We start from the raw sequence: 14,302 nt of genomic DNA on the forward strand, positions 1-14,302 counted from the left end.
CAGAAAAACATCTACCTCTGTTTCATTGACTATAATAAAGCCTTTGTGTGCATCCTAACAAACTGTGGGAAACTCTTAAAGAGATGGAGATACCAGGCCATCTTACCTGTCTCCTGAGAAATCTGTATGTGAGTCAAGAAGCAACAGTTAGAACCCTGAATGGAACAACTGACTGGCTCAGGATTTAAAAGGAAGGCTCCGAAATTACTGCAGATGGTGATTGCAGCCGTTAAATTAAAAGACGCTTACTCCTTGGAAGGAAAGTTATGACCAACCTAGATAGTATATTGAAAAGCAGAGATATTACTTTGCCAACAAATGTCTGTCTAGTCAAGGCTATGGTTTTTCCAGTGGTCATGTATGGATGTGAGAGTTGGACTGTGAAGAAAGCTGAGCGCCAAAGAATTGATGCTTTTGAACTGTGGTGTTGGAGAAGACTCTTGAGAGTCCCTTGAACTGCAAGCATATCCAACCAGTCCATCCTAAAGGAGAACAGTCCTGGGTGTTCATTGGAAGGACTGGTGCTGAGGCTGAAACTCCAATACTTTGGCCACCTTATGTGAAGAGTTGACTCATTGGAAAAGACCCTGATGCTGGGAGAGATTGGGGGCAGGAGGAGAAGGGGACGACATGGGATGAGATGGCTGGATGGCATCACTGACTCGATGGACATGAGGTTGAGTGAACTCCGGGAGTTGGTGATGGACAGGGAGGCCTGGCGTGCTGTGATTCATGGGGTCACAAAGAGTTGCACACGACTGAGTGACTGAACTGAATGACAAGGCTATTTATTGTCAGCCCGTTTATTTAACTTATACTCAGAGCACATCATGCAAAATGCCGGGTTGGATGAATTACAAGCTGGCGTCAAGATTGCTGGGAGAAATATCAACAACCTCAGACATGCAGATGATACCACTCTAATTACAGAAAGCAAAGAGGAACTAGAGAGCCTCTTGATGAGAGTGAAAAAAGGGAGTGAAAAAGCCGGCTTTAAACTCAATATTAAAAAAGCAAAGATCATGGCATCCAGTCCCATCACTTCATGGCAAATAAAAGAGTAAAGGTGGAAGGGTAAAAGGTAGATTTCCTCTGTTTGGGCTCTAAAATTACTGCGAATAGTGACTGCAGCCATGAAATTGGAAGACAGTTGCTTCTTGGTAGGAAAGTTATGACAAACCTAGACAGTGTGTTAAAAAGAAAGACATAACTTTGCTGACAAAGGTCTGTATAGACAAGGCTACGGTCTTTCCAGTTGTCATGTATGGATGTGAGAGCTAGACAGTAAAGAAGACAGAGTGCCGAAGAACTGATGCTTTCTGATTGTGGTGATGGAGAAGACTCTTGAGAGTCCCTTGGAAAGCAAGGAGATCAAACCAGTCAATTTTAAAGAAAATCAACCCTGAATACTCTTTGGAAGAATTGATGCTGAAGCTGAAGCTCCAATACTTTGGCCACCTGATGCGAAGAACTGACTCATTGGAAAAGACCCTGATGCTGGGAAAGACAGAAGGCAGGAGGAGAAGGGGACGGCAGAGGATGAGATGGTTGTATGGCATCACCGACTCAATGGACCTGAGTTTGAGCAAGTTGGTGTTGGACAAGGAAGTTGGTGATGGACAGAGAATCCTGGCATGCTGCAGTCCATGGGGTCATGAAGAGTAGGACATGACTTGGTGACTGAAAGCAGTGAACGTCCCTCACATCTAGTAGAGTACCAGACACACATTGAATAGATGCTCAATCAACAGCTACCAAATACATGACATGTAAGCCCTGCTATGTTCAGTGAATGAGTGAGGATGTCTGCTTTATTACTGACTGTTCTTAGGGCTGGTGGGCTGGACAGAAGGGGTAATAATGGGCAGGTGTTTTTAATCCTTGTCTTTCAGGCTGGTCTCATGATGGCAGCCTTTCTTTATAAGGTCCCACTTTGGTTAACATTTCAACCCGTGCTCCATTCTGGAAGTGACTGGTTTTGAAAACTGAAATCCTGAAAAGTAGTCCCAACAGGAGACATCATAAGACAATGGCTGACAGGACTTAGCAATCCTGAACTGTTTCAACATTGTTAGCATTCTTGATTTTGAGCTACAAAGCAGAAAGGGAAATGGCAGTCAGTAATAAGATGCTGAGTCAGGAGAGGCAGGCGTTAAATTGTGTTCTGTGCCCTGTTTAATAAAGTGCATTATAGCCAGTGCCACAAATTTGATTTGAACAATTTCTATTTTTCCCAGCAAAGATGTTATTACAGGTCAATCATTTCCATAAGTGAGAGCACATTTCTGGTGTGTACTACACTGACAGATGGCTAGAAGACCTCTCTTTCATGATCCCAGGTGGAATAAAAAGGCAATTTACTATCTATAGGACTGTGGGTATACTGGTAATGGAAGAGAATCATTCTTATACAAATAACTCAGTGTTTGAATCTGAACTATCAAATGAATCTTAGCTATAGCCAAATCAATTTGATAAACCATCAGAATATGATTGTACTGGCTCCAGCCTGCAAAAGCAATGCATTAAATTTTCCCCACAGGAAACGGTTTCCCAAGGAAACAGCAATTGCTTGATTGCTTAAAAAAAAAAAAGAAAACTTGAGTGAGTTTAGAATATAAGGTGAAAACTCAGATGGCTGCTGATGCTCAAGGTCAAGACTCATGAGGGGGAAATCGGGATGCTAGACTGCTCTTGGAAACTTATTGGAGCTTGTCTGTGTACCCCTGGCTTTCTCTGCATCTCTTTCTCTTTGCAGTGGAACATCTCATACTTGCACCCTCAGCTGTTCAAGGGCTCCCTGCTTTTCACTCAGCTAAAATTTTTGCCGTCAGGAAAGGAGTTATGATTGGTTTGGGTGCCCTCCCCTTGACTCCCTTAGAATCCCTTGAATATATGTACTGGGGCAAAGCACTGAGGCTGCTGGGAGGAAAATATGCCACTGTTGGCTCTTGGAGGAGATATGGAGACCGGGCCAAGCTTCCCAACTCCCAGCTTCAGTTCAGGGGCTGTGATTCTTGGTGCGCTTTCTGGACCAGCAACATCAGCTTCACCTTCAAGTTATTAGAGATGTAGGTTCTCAGGCCCACCCCTGACCTATTAAATCAAACCTACTGGGAGTGTGATTAGCCATCTAGAGTTTTACAAGCATGCTGGGTGATTCTGATGCATGGTCAAATTTAGAACTATGGCTTAAGGCCATTTGAGGACCACTTGCCACTGAGGTGGCCCATTGTGAGTTCTCTGGGATTTGCCCTCATCTGACTTACCCAAGACTTGACGTCTCCCCTGGGCCTGCCTGCACTCAGTGCCTGTTGATGAAGAGGATCAGCCCCTTGCGTTACTTCAGTCAACTCTGAAGGGCCATTCTAACTCCAGAGCTCCCCCTAGAATCAGCTGAAGCTTCTGTTGCAAATGCATTGTAGTTCAACTTCCCTCTTAGCCTGATTCTGCTTGCATCAAGTACTCCCCACAGGCTCCAAGAGCACTCTCCAGGAAGCCTTCTGCATGCAAATACCCACATCACAGTCTGATGTTCAGTGAGAGGAATCTGACCCAAGCCACAGTCACAGCCCTAGCCTGAGCTGCGCCTACGGTGGGCTGAGCGGTCTACACACACTTCTTCTCCTACCCGTGAACCCACAGTGCCAGCATGGGCTTGTACTCTGCACACACACTAAGCAAACAGCCTTCAGGCCAGGGTTTACCTGGGATTGGCACATAAGGCTGGAAATAAAGGATAGACTAGGTCCTAAAGCCCCAGGTTAGCAGCCAGAGAGGCTGGGAAGACATCTAGACAGACTAACCTGAAAGCCCCAGAAAAGGAGGCTCGACGTTAAGCTGACCAACCTTCTTGTCTCTAAGGGGAGAAGGAGGAGGCGATTAGCAGTTAGAGACTGGGATGTAGGCCAGGATCTTACACATATATCCTCATGCATTGAAATGAAAAGATGTAGATATGTATTACCCCTCTCTACCTTTTTGCGTGCTTGCTAAGTCATTTCAGTCATGTTCGACTCTGTGTGGCCCCCCGTGGGCTATAGTCCACCAGGCTCCTCTGTCCATGGGATTCTCCAGTCAAGAATACTGGAGTGGGTTTCCATGCCCTTCTCCAGGGGATCTTCCTGACCCAGGGATCAAATCTGTGTCTCTTATGTCTCCTGCATTGGCAGGTGGGTTCTTAATGACTACTGCCATGCAGTAAGCCCCTCTACCTTTTTAAGTCATGGCAAATGCTTCCTAATTCCTTTGGATTTTCTGTAAATTTTACTCACTGTTTCTGTGGTGAAAGTGTAGAAAATGGGCCTGTAACTTGAGGACTCTGCAAAACTGCTGGTGATGATATTATTCCTCCTCTTGCTGGCTTTCATGGCAGGGCTGATTGGGGGTCTGTGTTGGTGTTTTCCACTGGAGACCCTGGTCAGACATACTGTGCAGTGCCTCAGCCTGGGACCTACTTGTCAACATCAAGGGACGTTCTTCTTTGCTGTGTGTGTGTACCTTTTACTAGTGTTCTTGGGCTGGGGGCGGGGTCTCGTGTTGATAGTTTTTTTTCCCCCCATTTTAGTTCACAGTAAATTGAGGGTCCCTTTTAGATGTTCAGTTGGACCTATTGAAGTACTTTAGGTGACAAGGTGTGGGGGGAATGCATAGGATATGAGGCAGGAGACCTAGTTTCTGGTCCAGGCTCTGCCACTTAGTGCAGCAGTGCGAGGGTTAGCAGGTTACTTCCCATTTCTGGCTCTGGTGTCCCCAGCTGGGTGATGAGCTAGACGAGATCCTGTCCAGCTTGAATGTTCTCAGTAGCAGGCAGTAGTTAAGCTGCTGCGATGTCATAGTGTACCTGGTGCAGGTCACACGTGGAAACCTACCCCATCACAGACATGTTCTGCCATGAAAGATAGGGGTGCTGGTTTAGGCACGTTCAAAACCTTTAGGACTGTTCACTAAGTGAAATTAACACAGTTGTTCTCCTGGTCGAAGACATCAAATACACTTTCTGTTTGTCTCCCAGGTACTCTAAGAATAAGAAACATTGACTAAGCATTGCAAGCTCTAAGTGTGTTAGTCACTCAGTCATGTCCGACTCTTGGCGATCCCATGCACTGTAACCTCCCAGGCCCCTCTGTTCATGGGATTCTCCAGGCAAGAATACTGGAGTGGGTTGCCATGCCCTCCTCCGGAGATCTTCCTGACCTAGGGATCGAATCCACATCTCCTGCATTGCAGTCAGATTCTTTACCAACTGAGCCACCAGGGAGGCCCTACTGGTTCTAAAGACTTTGTGTATTGAAGCACAGGGACTGTATGCCTGGCACTCCCCATTTGTTACCCGCAGGTCCTACTTGACACTTCATAGCATATACATGATAGTTCAATATATTAAGTTGCATATTTAGTTCTGTTATCTGACTCTCCTTTATAAGAGTATAAGCCTTCTGTGAGGAAGAACTTCTGTTCCTTGCACTATATACAGTGCATAGCATAGGGCTGGTGTTTAAAAATCTATCTGTTCAATGAGTGAATATATGTATATTCACTCTCTCTCTCTCTCTCTCTCTATATATATATATATATGTATATACACATACACTTACATATATATTATTATTAAGCTTCAAACAGTATTAGGACATGGATATTATTGTTCCTGTCATTGTTTTAGGTGAGGAAACTGAGGTTTAGAGAGGTGAGAGAACTGGTTTTAAACCTAAGTAGTCTTCTCTGGCATCTCTGCTTTAATCATGCAAACATCCCTTCTTTCGTACAGGTTGCCTCTTTGAAACCAGGCATTCTGGAATGATCTTTGAACTTATTCAAAGAGACAGAGTCCCATATAAAAGTTACAACAGATCCTTTATCATCGTTAATAATCATTAATAGAATTTCTGCTCTACCACACAGGATCTCATTCTAGAGATGCACAGGTTCCAACCTGAAGGAGAATGCAGCTGCCCCCTGGTGTCTGTGGGGAATTGGTTCCAGGATCCACTACAGACACCACAATCCATAGATGCTCAAGTCCCATGGCATTGCCTTTCTTATCCATAATTCTGCATCAAGGATTCAACCAACTGCAGACAGTACATATTTATTGAAAAATATCCATATGTAAGTAGACTCATGCAGTTCAAACCTGTGTTGTTCAAGGGTGAACTGGAAAGCTTTTTGGTGAAAATGAAAGTGATGTTGATAGATGGTAGGTAGGTAAGTAAATAACCTAGGTACTGACTGCCAAGTAAGAGGTACAAGCTAGTGGCTCGCAAGTGCCTGAACTGACCTCAGAATGCAACAGTCATTCTGCAAACCTTTACATCTGTTCACATGTTTATCTGTTTCTTTGCTTACTATTTCTTCTTGTATCTGACTCCTTCCTCTGGATACCTTTCTTCTTCCTGTAGTACATTTGTCCATAGATGTAGTGGGTCTTGCTTAGAGCCTGGGGAAATACATTTTAAAGAAGGTCTTGCAGATCTGGGCCCTTCAGCCATAAAGGCTGTGAGAGTTGCAGGAGGAGGAATTTACTGTTAGCAGAGATTGTCAATGAAGAGCTGGGGGTTGGAGTGGCCCATGTGGAAGGGAAGAGTAGGGGCAAATAAAAACAGAGGAAAGTCACTCCTGGTGGTAGAAATGAAGATGAGCAAGCAACAATAGAAGTAGAGGTGCTGATACAGGGGCATGAGGCACTGGAGGCATCCCAAGAGATCTGGAATTAAGGCAAAGAGGATCCAAACATAAATGTGTGTATTTCTCACTGGTTTGAACAAAACTCCTGGACCCTGAGGGTGAAGATGAAGAACTGTGCTTTTCCTTTCAAGGAAGAGATGTATAGCAGAGTGGTTCAGAGTGCTCTAGGAGTCAGACCAGTTTGGTGTAACATCTGCACTCTAAAATTTCTGTGACCTTGGGTGAGTTGACCCCTCCAGGGAAGCCAGTCTTCCTTTCTCTAAAATGGGACCAAATAGCTCCTACCACAGAGGTTATTATAAGGATTAAATTAGAAAATGCCTCTTACATTTTTGAAATACTCTCTGGGACTTGATAAGTGCTCATTAAGTAGTTGTTGTTGTTATTGTTATTACTGTATTGATATTTAGAGTGTAGATCAGCCCTAAATTGTCCTATACACCTTTGCAGATGATGCTGATAAAATCTGATCTTAATTGCCAGCCCTGTCCTGTAAGCATCCCTGAATGGGAGAAAGTTGACTGCTAACTTACAGATGCTGATGTTTTTCACTTGGAAGCAAGGGAGGCTACTCACAGAATGACTGGTCCAGAGGCTCCCTGGAAAACATCATTAGGTAGTTCTTCCAAATTACTGTTATCACTTAGATTCCTGGGGATGGAGTTGAGAAAAGAAGGAGGGAAACACAAAGCCACATAAACATCACTGTTAAAAGAGCCATTTCCCTCTAAATGGCCTGGAAGAATAGTCGGGGCTACTTACAGCTCATCGAGTTGGGTTCCATTGAATGCACAGTTGTGTATTTCTTGAATCCCATTCTTACTCAGCCATCTGAAATAAAAGACCCATTAAAAAACCAATAATGTCAGATGCAAACAGTACACGAGTTTCATAATTGGAAGCACTGGGGCAAGGTCAGACAGCACAGGTTAGTGGCATAAATAAAATACCACCCTAAGACTCAGGGAGCAGGGTGGAAGGGAGACTGATTTATCACTGTATAACCTTTTGTAATGCTGGAAGTTTGCATTATGTGCATGTATTACTTATTCAGAGAAATCAATGAAATTTAATTTTCAGAAGGCACACTTAGGCATAGCAGCCTGGATTCCATAAGGTCTTTGCACATATCATTTGTGTGTAGAAATGATGCCATGGGAGGAGCAGACAAAGATCTTTCCCATCCTGAAGGACAGAGATCATACTGTTATTGAACAAGTGTCTGTTAGACAGAGAAAGAACATATTGTATCCCCTTTCTCTATTGCCTTAAGCCTCTCACTCATGCCCATTCACAGCAGCGGGCCTGGCTGTCATCAAAAAGTGATCTAATTAAACTGTCAGACAACCTGAACATCTCCCATGACCCATAAAGGACCTGGCTATTGGAGGATTGTGGAGGTGGCTCTGGGTTAAGCCAGAAAGGAAGAGAAATCAATTATAGAGGCTGTGGGCTGTGGCAGGGTGAGATGGTGTGAGCAGGAGAGGGAGGAGGCTCTGGGGGAGGTGGGACGGGATGGGGAATCGTCATCCAAATTGTGCAAAGAAGGTCAGTGAGCAGGTTTGCCTGGACAGGGGAGCCCAAGGGCACCTTGGGCTGACAGATCTGCACTGCTGTGCTCCTGGATGGTCTGAAAACAAAAACAGAAACCCAAGTATCAGAACGCTTAGCCCAGGGAGCCCGGGATCACTTGTTCTTGATTTGCCGTCAGGTCCTCGTCCTTGTCGGTTCGGTGGGTTTGCAAATAGCACTGTTCCCAAAGCTGACCCAGGGACACTCCCATGTGTCCAGGATGTTAAGAGTGTCTGTTGCTGCAGTGCGGAGCCCAATAAGCTTAAAATCAGAGGAGGACATTGTGTGTGTTTTTCTTCCCCCTGAAAGCTAGTTAGCTGAAAATCCACACAGGAGCAATGCAGGTCTTTCAGAACATTAGCAACAAACTGGTGGATTCTGATGGCCAAGAAGTAGCTGTGCACCCCCAATCCTGTCTGCCCCACACCTTCCCAAGTGTACCCAGCACATCCAGCCTTCCTGACTGATTTGTCAGCCAGTTGGCTGCAGCTGTCCCTAACCGGTGGGAGGTGGATCCTAGGGGCTTTGGACCAGACAAAGGAGTCAACAAGCTTTTTCTATGAGGAGCCCAGTAATATATTTTAGGTTTTGTGGGCCAAGAGGCAAAATGAGAATATTACATAGGTACTTTGTGTTAGTCACTCAGTTGTGTCCGACCCTGCGACCCCCTGGGCTGCAGTCCACCAGGCTCCTCTGTCCATGGGATTCTCCAGGCAAGAATACTGGAGTGGGTGGCCGTACGCTCCTCCAGGGATCTTCCAACCCTGGGATTGAACCCACATTGTCCTTTCCCGCATTGCAGGCAGATTCTTTACCATCTGAGCCACCAGGAAAGTCACCAGGTACTTTATATAGGTAATTAAAAAACAATTTCCATGAGATTTTTATTGACCAAAGTTACCAAAGTATAATAGTAATAATTAAGTACAATTTTTTTTGGTAATATAGGTCTACTATTGAAAATAATGGATTTTTTTCTTTTATTTGGAGTACTATTTTGCTTCATTTAGGTTCAGCATTCATGTTCCTTATCATCAAAATCTTGGTTTATAGAAACAAGTCCTAGATCAAGGACTAGATTTGGCCCATGGGCTGTAATTGGCTGACCCTTAATCCAGCAAAAGTGGTGAGCAAATCCATATGACTGCCACTTACCTTTTTTCTATAGGCTAGATAATTAATACTTTTTTTCATGAATAGAAATAGATGTGGCTATGTAAAATGCAGACTAATTTAAGATAATTATTGTATTCAAAGTAGCCCTTTTTCTTTACTGATTTTCTTAATCAATAGAGGAGGTAGCATTTTTTGATGTCAATAATGGATTATCACACAATAAACTATGTCCAGAATTCCTGCCTAGGGGGTTATGTTAGGCAGTAGAACTCTCAAACTATTACCAGAGAAGCTGGTAATTGTCAAATACATGCCTAGTCTCTTAAGAGAGGTAGCGCTGGTTTTAAAACCAGCCTCATGATGATGGTGACGACAAATATGGCAGAACATCAGCTAAGGAATAACTGAAGCATGGTTTTCCTTAGGCTTTTTTTTGTCCTTTCCCCAGTATGTTCAGTCATTGAAGGCTCAGGAAGCCCCAGAAGCAGAGTCTGTCCTCTTTCTAAAGAATGAAGGTGTGGGAGGACGTGAGGGGCAGGAAGCTCACTGAGGGGCAGGAAGACGGAAGCCAGTTGAGGAAGGGAGGAAATGCATGTGGAGTAAGGCCGTAGCTAGGTGCTTCCCTGTTCAGACTTTCTGGTTGCATGGTCGGTGGAGAGGTGGGGAAGGGCTCCAGGGCCTCCTTGTGGTGGGCTTTTACTCTTCATTTCCCCCTGAGCCGCTAGCCAAGTGTCTGATAATCCTTCATTGTTGGACTATTTTAAAAATATATTTACTTATATGTATGTAGAAAAGGGGTTTAGGATTTTGAAAGATGCAAAGAGAGCTTTTGCCATCATCAGAGCTACTTTGCCAGGTTTTTTTTTTTCCCCGAGTACCCTTGGGTGTCCCTAGAGGCAGAAAGTGTCCCTATAGCCCAAAGTAGGGCCCAAAGAACAACTGAAGACTTAAACTGTGGAGTGTGGACCTTCTGATTCTGTTATATATGGATTAAGGGCCATCCAAGGTTAAGGGGAAAAAAAAAAGAAAAACTTTTCTCACAAATGTGAATTGGTCCTTTGGAGACATGTTTGAGAAGTGTTGATTCTTATGAAAACTGTCCTCACTAGGAAAGTAGGTTCTCAGTTCTGGGGATCCACATAGTATCCATGGACAGGAGTCAGTGAAGAGCAGCTATGATCTCTATTTTTTATTTTTTGTAGTCTCGGGTTTCTGAGATGGTATCTCAAGTTCTTATTTCCTTAAGTTCTTTTCCTCCACTTGGGAAGAGTTAAGACTAGGTAGGTCAGGAGAGCTTGCTTTCTGTCTGATGTTCTGGATAAAAAGGATGCATGCTGCTGCTGCTGCTAAGTCGCTTCAGTCGTGTCCGACTCTGCGTGCCCCATAGACGGCAGCCCACCAGGCTCCGCCGTCCCTGGGATTCTCAAGGCAAGAACACTGGAGTGGGTTGCCAGTTCCTTCTCCAATGCATGAACGTGAAGAGTGAAAGTTAAGTCGCTCAGTTGTGTCCGACTCTTAGCGACCCCATGGACTGCAGCCCACCAGGCTCCTGCATTCATGGGATTTTCCAGGCAAGAGTACTGGAGTGGGGTGCCATTGCCTTCTCTGAAATGATGCATATCAGTGCACAAAACTGTGAGAATGTTATTAGTACATACCAGTTTTTAAAAAGTGAGATAATTGACATCTGACATTATATTAATTTCAGGTTCCCACTTTTATGTTTTCTATAAAAATACTCAGTTCCCTGGTGGTCTGGTGGTTAGGACTTGACGCTTTCATTGCCCATGGCCCAGGTTCAGGCCATGATTGGGTAACTGAGATCCCACAGGCCTCGGTGCAGCCAAAAAAATAAAAAGAACTGTATTAATAAACTTGCTACATGAACTTATTTTGAATACATATATTTGAATCACAATATTTAAAAATGACATGTATATTTAGAGCAACATTTAAAACAGCTCAAGCATCCAGGTAGTTCTGATTCCGTTGATCACTAAGCTCCTCCCTCTCTTATGCCAGCCAAGAATCCCTTTGCTGTAATACAGTAGGCCAGTGGTACTCAGATACTCACCATTTTCCAGAAGTTCCCTTTTACCTTTTTGTTTTAACCTTCTTGGCTTTGGAGATTCAGTTTCCTCTGCTCCTCCTTTGCCAATGCTGTGGCTAAATTCGACTCATCTTTTAAGGCCTTCCTTCTCTCACTTAACTCTTCCTTCAACTCTTATGTCAAATTGTATTATTTCTCCTTTATGCTTAGAACAATTACTTTTATTTTGCACATATTTCCTACTGCTTATTTCTTTTGCTTTCTTGTTCTCTCATGCTTCTCACACCTCATCAACTCATTCCAACACACACACACACACACATTTCAAATATCATGAGCAATATTAAGTGGAAGGATTAGGTATTATCTACAATTTTGTCCTACTGCTGTGTACTCTGAATCCATGCCTTTGATTTTATATTTTCCTTCATACATCCTATTTCTCTCCTAGTCCCTTTCAAATTTTTCTGTTGGTTCTCTGTAATAAATTTTTTGGTCTCCCCTTGTGGCTCAGCTGGTGAAGAATCCGCCTGCAATGAGGGAAACCTGGGCTTGATCCCTGGGTTGGGGAGAGCCCCTGGAGAAAGGAAAGGCTACCCACTACAGTATTCTGGCCTGGAGAATTCCACGGACTCTATAGTCCATGGAGTCGTGAAGAGTCGGACACAACTGAGTGATTTTCACTGTAATAAATTTACGTCAAATACTGTGTTTAGCTTTATTCTTCAATATGTCCTCCTCTCTACCTACTATTTACCTCTGTTCCCTCCCCTTCTCTTTTATTGTTTTTGTTTGTTTGTTTTTCATATAGATGGATCTCTGGATCATATTACTGCTTTGAAAAGAACCCACATTCTTTCTGGAGTAGAACTTGCTTTTTGTACATACCGCATATTGAAACACACACAGTATATTTTAAAGAACCACAGCAATTTGTGAAATGTAAAGAGAAATACTTTTCTTACATATGTAATTGCAATTACCAGTCCCCCAAATGTCATTCTGTGCATTTAACTTCCAAGGATCCCATAAGCACTTGGGTAGCCTGAGTGCCCTATTTCCTGGCCATCTTGGGGAGTGGATAAACTGCTACACAGGCTACTGGCACAAACGATTAAAAGATAGTTCATTAACAATGTAGAGTACATTTATAAACTTTCCCAAAAATCAGAGAGAGTAACTCAAGCTCATTAAAAAAACGTGATTGTCCTAAGCAAATGTGAAGTCATCTTATATGCCCAATGTGGGGCTGAACAGGAGCTGCTTGGCATGGTTATGAGGGAATATCCATGTCTTCCTGATTCAGACTCCTCCTCGATCTTTTTCTTTGGGCAACAAAAGCCTTTCCAGGCAATAACTAACTTTATTGATGCATGAGTTATTCTGTCCCTCAGAACAGATGTTGCATCACAGGAGACCATCATTCAAAGAGCAATTTTAAACACTTGAATTGCACCACAGAATCATAAATTATTAACATGGCTCCATGCTGTGATTTGGAAATGTAAAGTTGGGAAGAGAGAAAAACACAGAACGAGAGAGAAATTGGAATGGAGAAATGCCAAAGTTATACCCCACCCCCCGGCCCTGCAAAAAAAGGAACATACCATTATGACAAAGAAAGCAGTACATGAAAAGCCAAATGTTACTCCATTGGATTTTTTTTTCTTTACTTACACAATCATACTTTCAAAACTTAGCCCCATGAAAGAATTTCTTTCAACTGTGTGGATGTTTATATTATCTTGAATATCTCTAGAAAAAAGTACAGACAGATTAGATGTTTATATCAGCTCCATCCTGTGTCACCTCCCCACATGTAGTCTACTTGGGATGGTGTAGTCTTTAACTGAGGTAATGCTTGAGTAGTTATTGTTCTGAAGAATGAGGAGCTCAACGTTTGGGAAATTGATGACATCTAATTTATCTCTAGTATATCAGTTCTTCTTAAAAGTGCAATTGCAGACATGCAGTCTGTTACATCTCTGAAAGTTTTCTAGGCTAATTCAACTGTGTGAGGTTCTACCATACTCATTTATTATCCTTGCCTCCACAGTTGGTACCTGCTCAATATGACAAAGTCACTTAAGCTGAACTTTCATTTCTACCAAACCTCTCCATTCACCTTAGCTGGGCCTTCATCTTCCTCCATTTCAATCTACTTCTTGAAGCTAGTTTTCTTCCTCTGACCTCTTTTGAGTCACAGAAAAGTTTGATCATTGGTTTTCCTCTTCCTGACTAAAAGGCTGAAGAAAATCTCATTTTTCTGTTTGTACCTCTCATCCTCTGAAGCTTCCCTGTTGAGTCTGACCGAACATTTAAATGTAAAAGGAGTAAACTGGGACAATTTGAGGAACTAGAGGGGATTCTCTGTTTTTCTTTCTCCCTCCCTCCCTCCTTCCTTCCCTTTGCTCACTACATCCCTTTCCTACCTCTTCCCTTTGCATCTGTCCAGATTCTTACAATTTCACTATTGAAAATAAACTTGCTATTATATGTTGCCTTTTCTGTTGCTCTTTCAAAATAGATACCTTGGGAAAAGGTAAATACATTGTCATTAACACTTCAGTCAAGTGATTTCTTTATGCCTAGGGCAGCCTGGGCATTCTGGAAGGAGGAGGGGAGGCTGGTGGAAGACAAGGGGAGTTACAGGAGGGAGGCGTGAAAAGCCCTCAACAGTGAAGAAAGGAGAGACTTCTGATTTGCTGCAAGCTGGCTCTGTTGACAGCTGTCTGACTGAGGAGCCTGCTGACTCAGCCTGCTGACTAAGTTGAGATTAGCTGGTCTTTAGGTAAAGCTGGGATGCTTGCTGTTTACCTTCCTACCCCTGCTCACCCAGAGCAACACGTTTGGAGGATGTAGAGTACAAAATGCTTT

At 43.3% G+C, this 14,302-nt stretch overlaps 1 protein-coding gene across 2 annotated transcripts in view; it reads right to left on the reverse strand.

The window, feature by feature from the left end:
* FSHR (follicle stimulating hormone receptor) overlaps positions 1–14,302 on the reverse strand; it is a 185,699-nt gene that overhangs the window by 13,273 nt on the left and 158,124 nt on the right. Inside the window, exons 6-8 of one of the 2 annotated variants that reach the window (XM_055540048.1) lie at positions 13,103–13,180; positions 7,450–7,518; positions 7,264–7,338 (exon numbers count right to left, since the gene is read on the reverse strand). In XM_055540048.1, the coding sequence (XP_055396023.1) occupies positions 7,264–7,338; positions 7,450–7,518; positions 13,103–13,180 (222 nt within the window). The remainder of the gene's footprint in view (positions 1–7,263; positions 7,339–7,449; positions 7,519–13,102; positions 13,181–14,302) is intronic. The other variant, XM_055540049.1, reaches the window with a different exon arrangement.

This window comes from Bubalus kerabau, chromosome 11, assembly GCF_029407905.1.
Source record: "Bubalus kerabau isolate K-KA32 ecotype Philippines breed swamp buffalo chromosome 11, PCC_UOA_SB_1v2, whole genome shotgun sequence".
Lineage (NCBI taxonomy): Eukaryota > Metazoa > Chordata > Mammalia > Artiodactyla > Bovidae > Bubalus > Bubalus kerabau.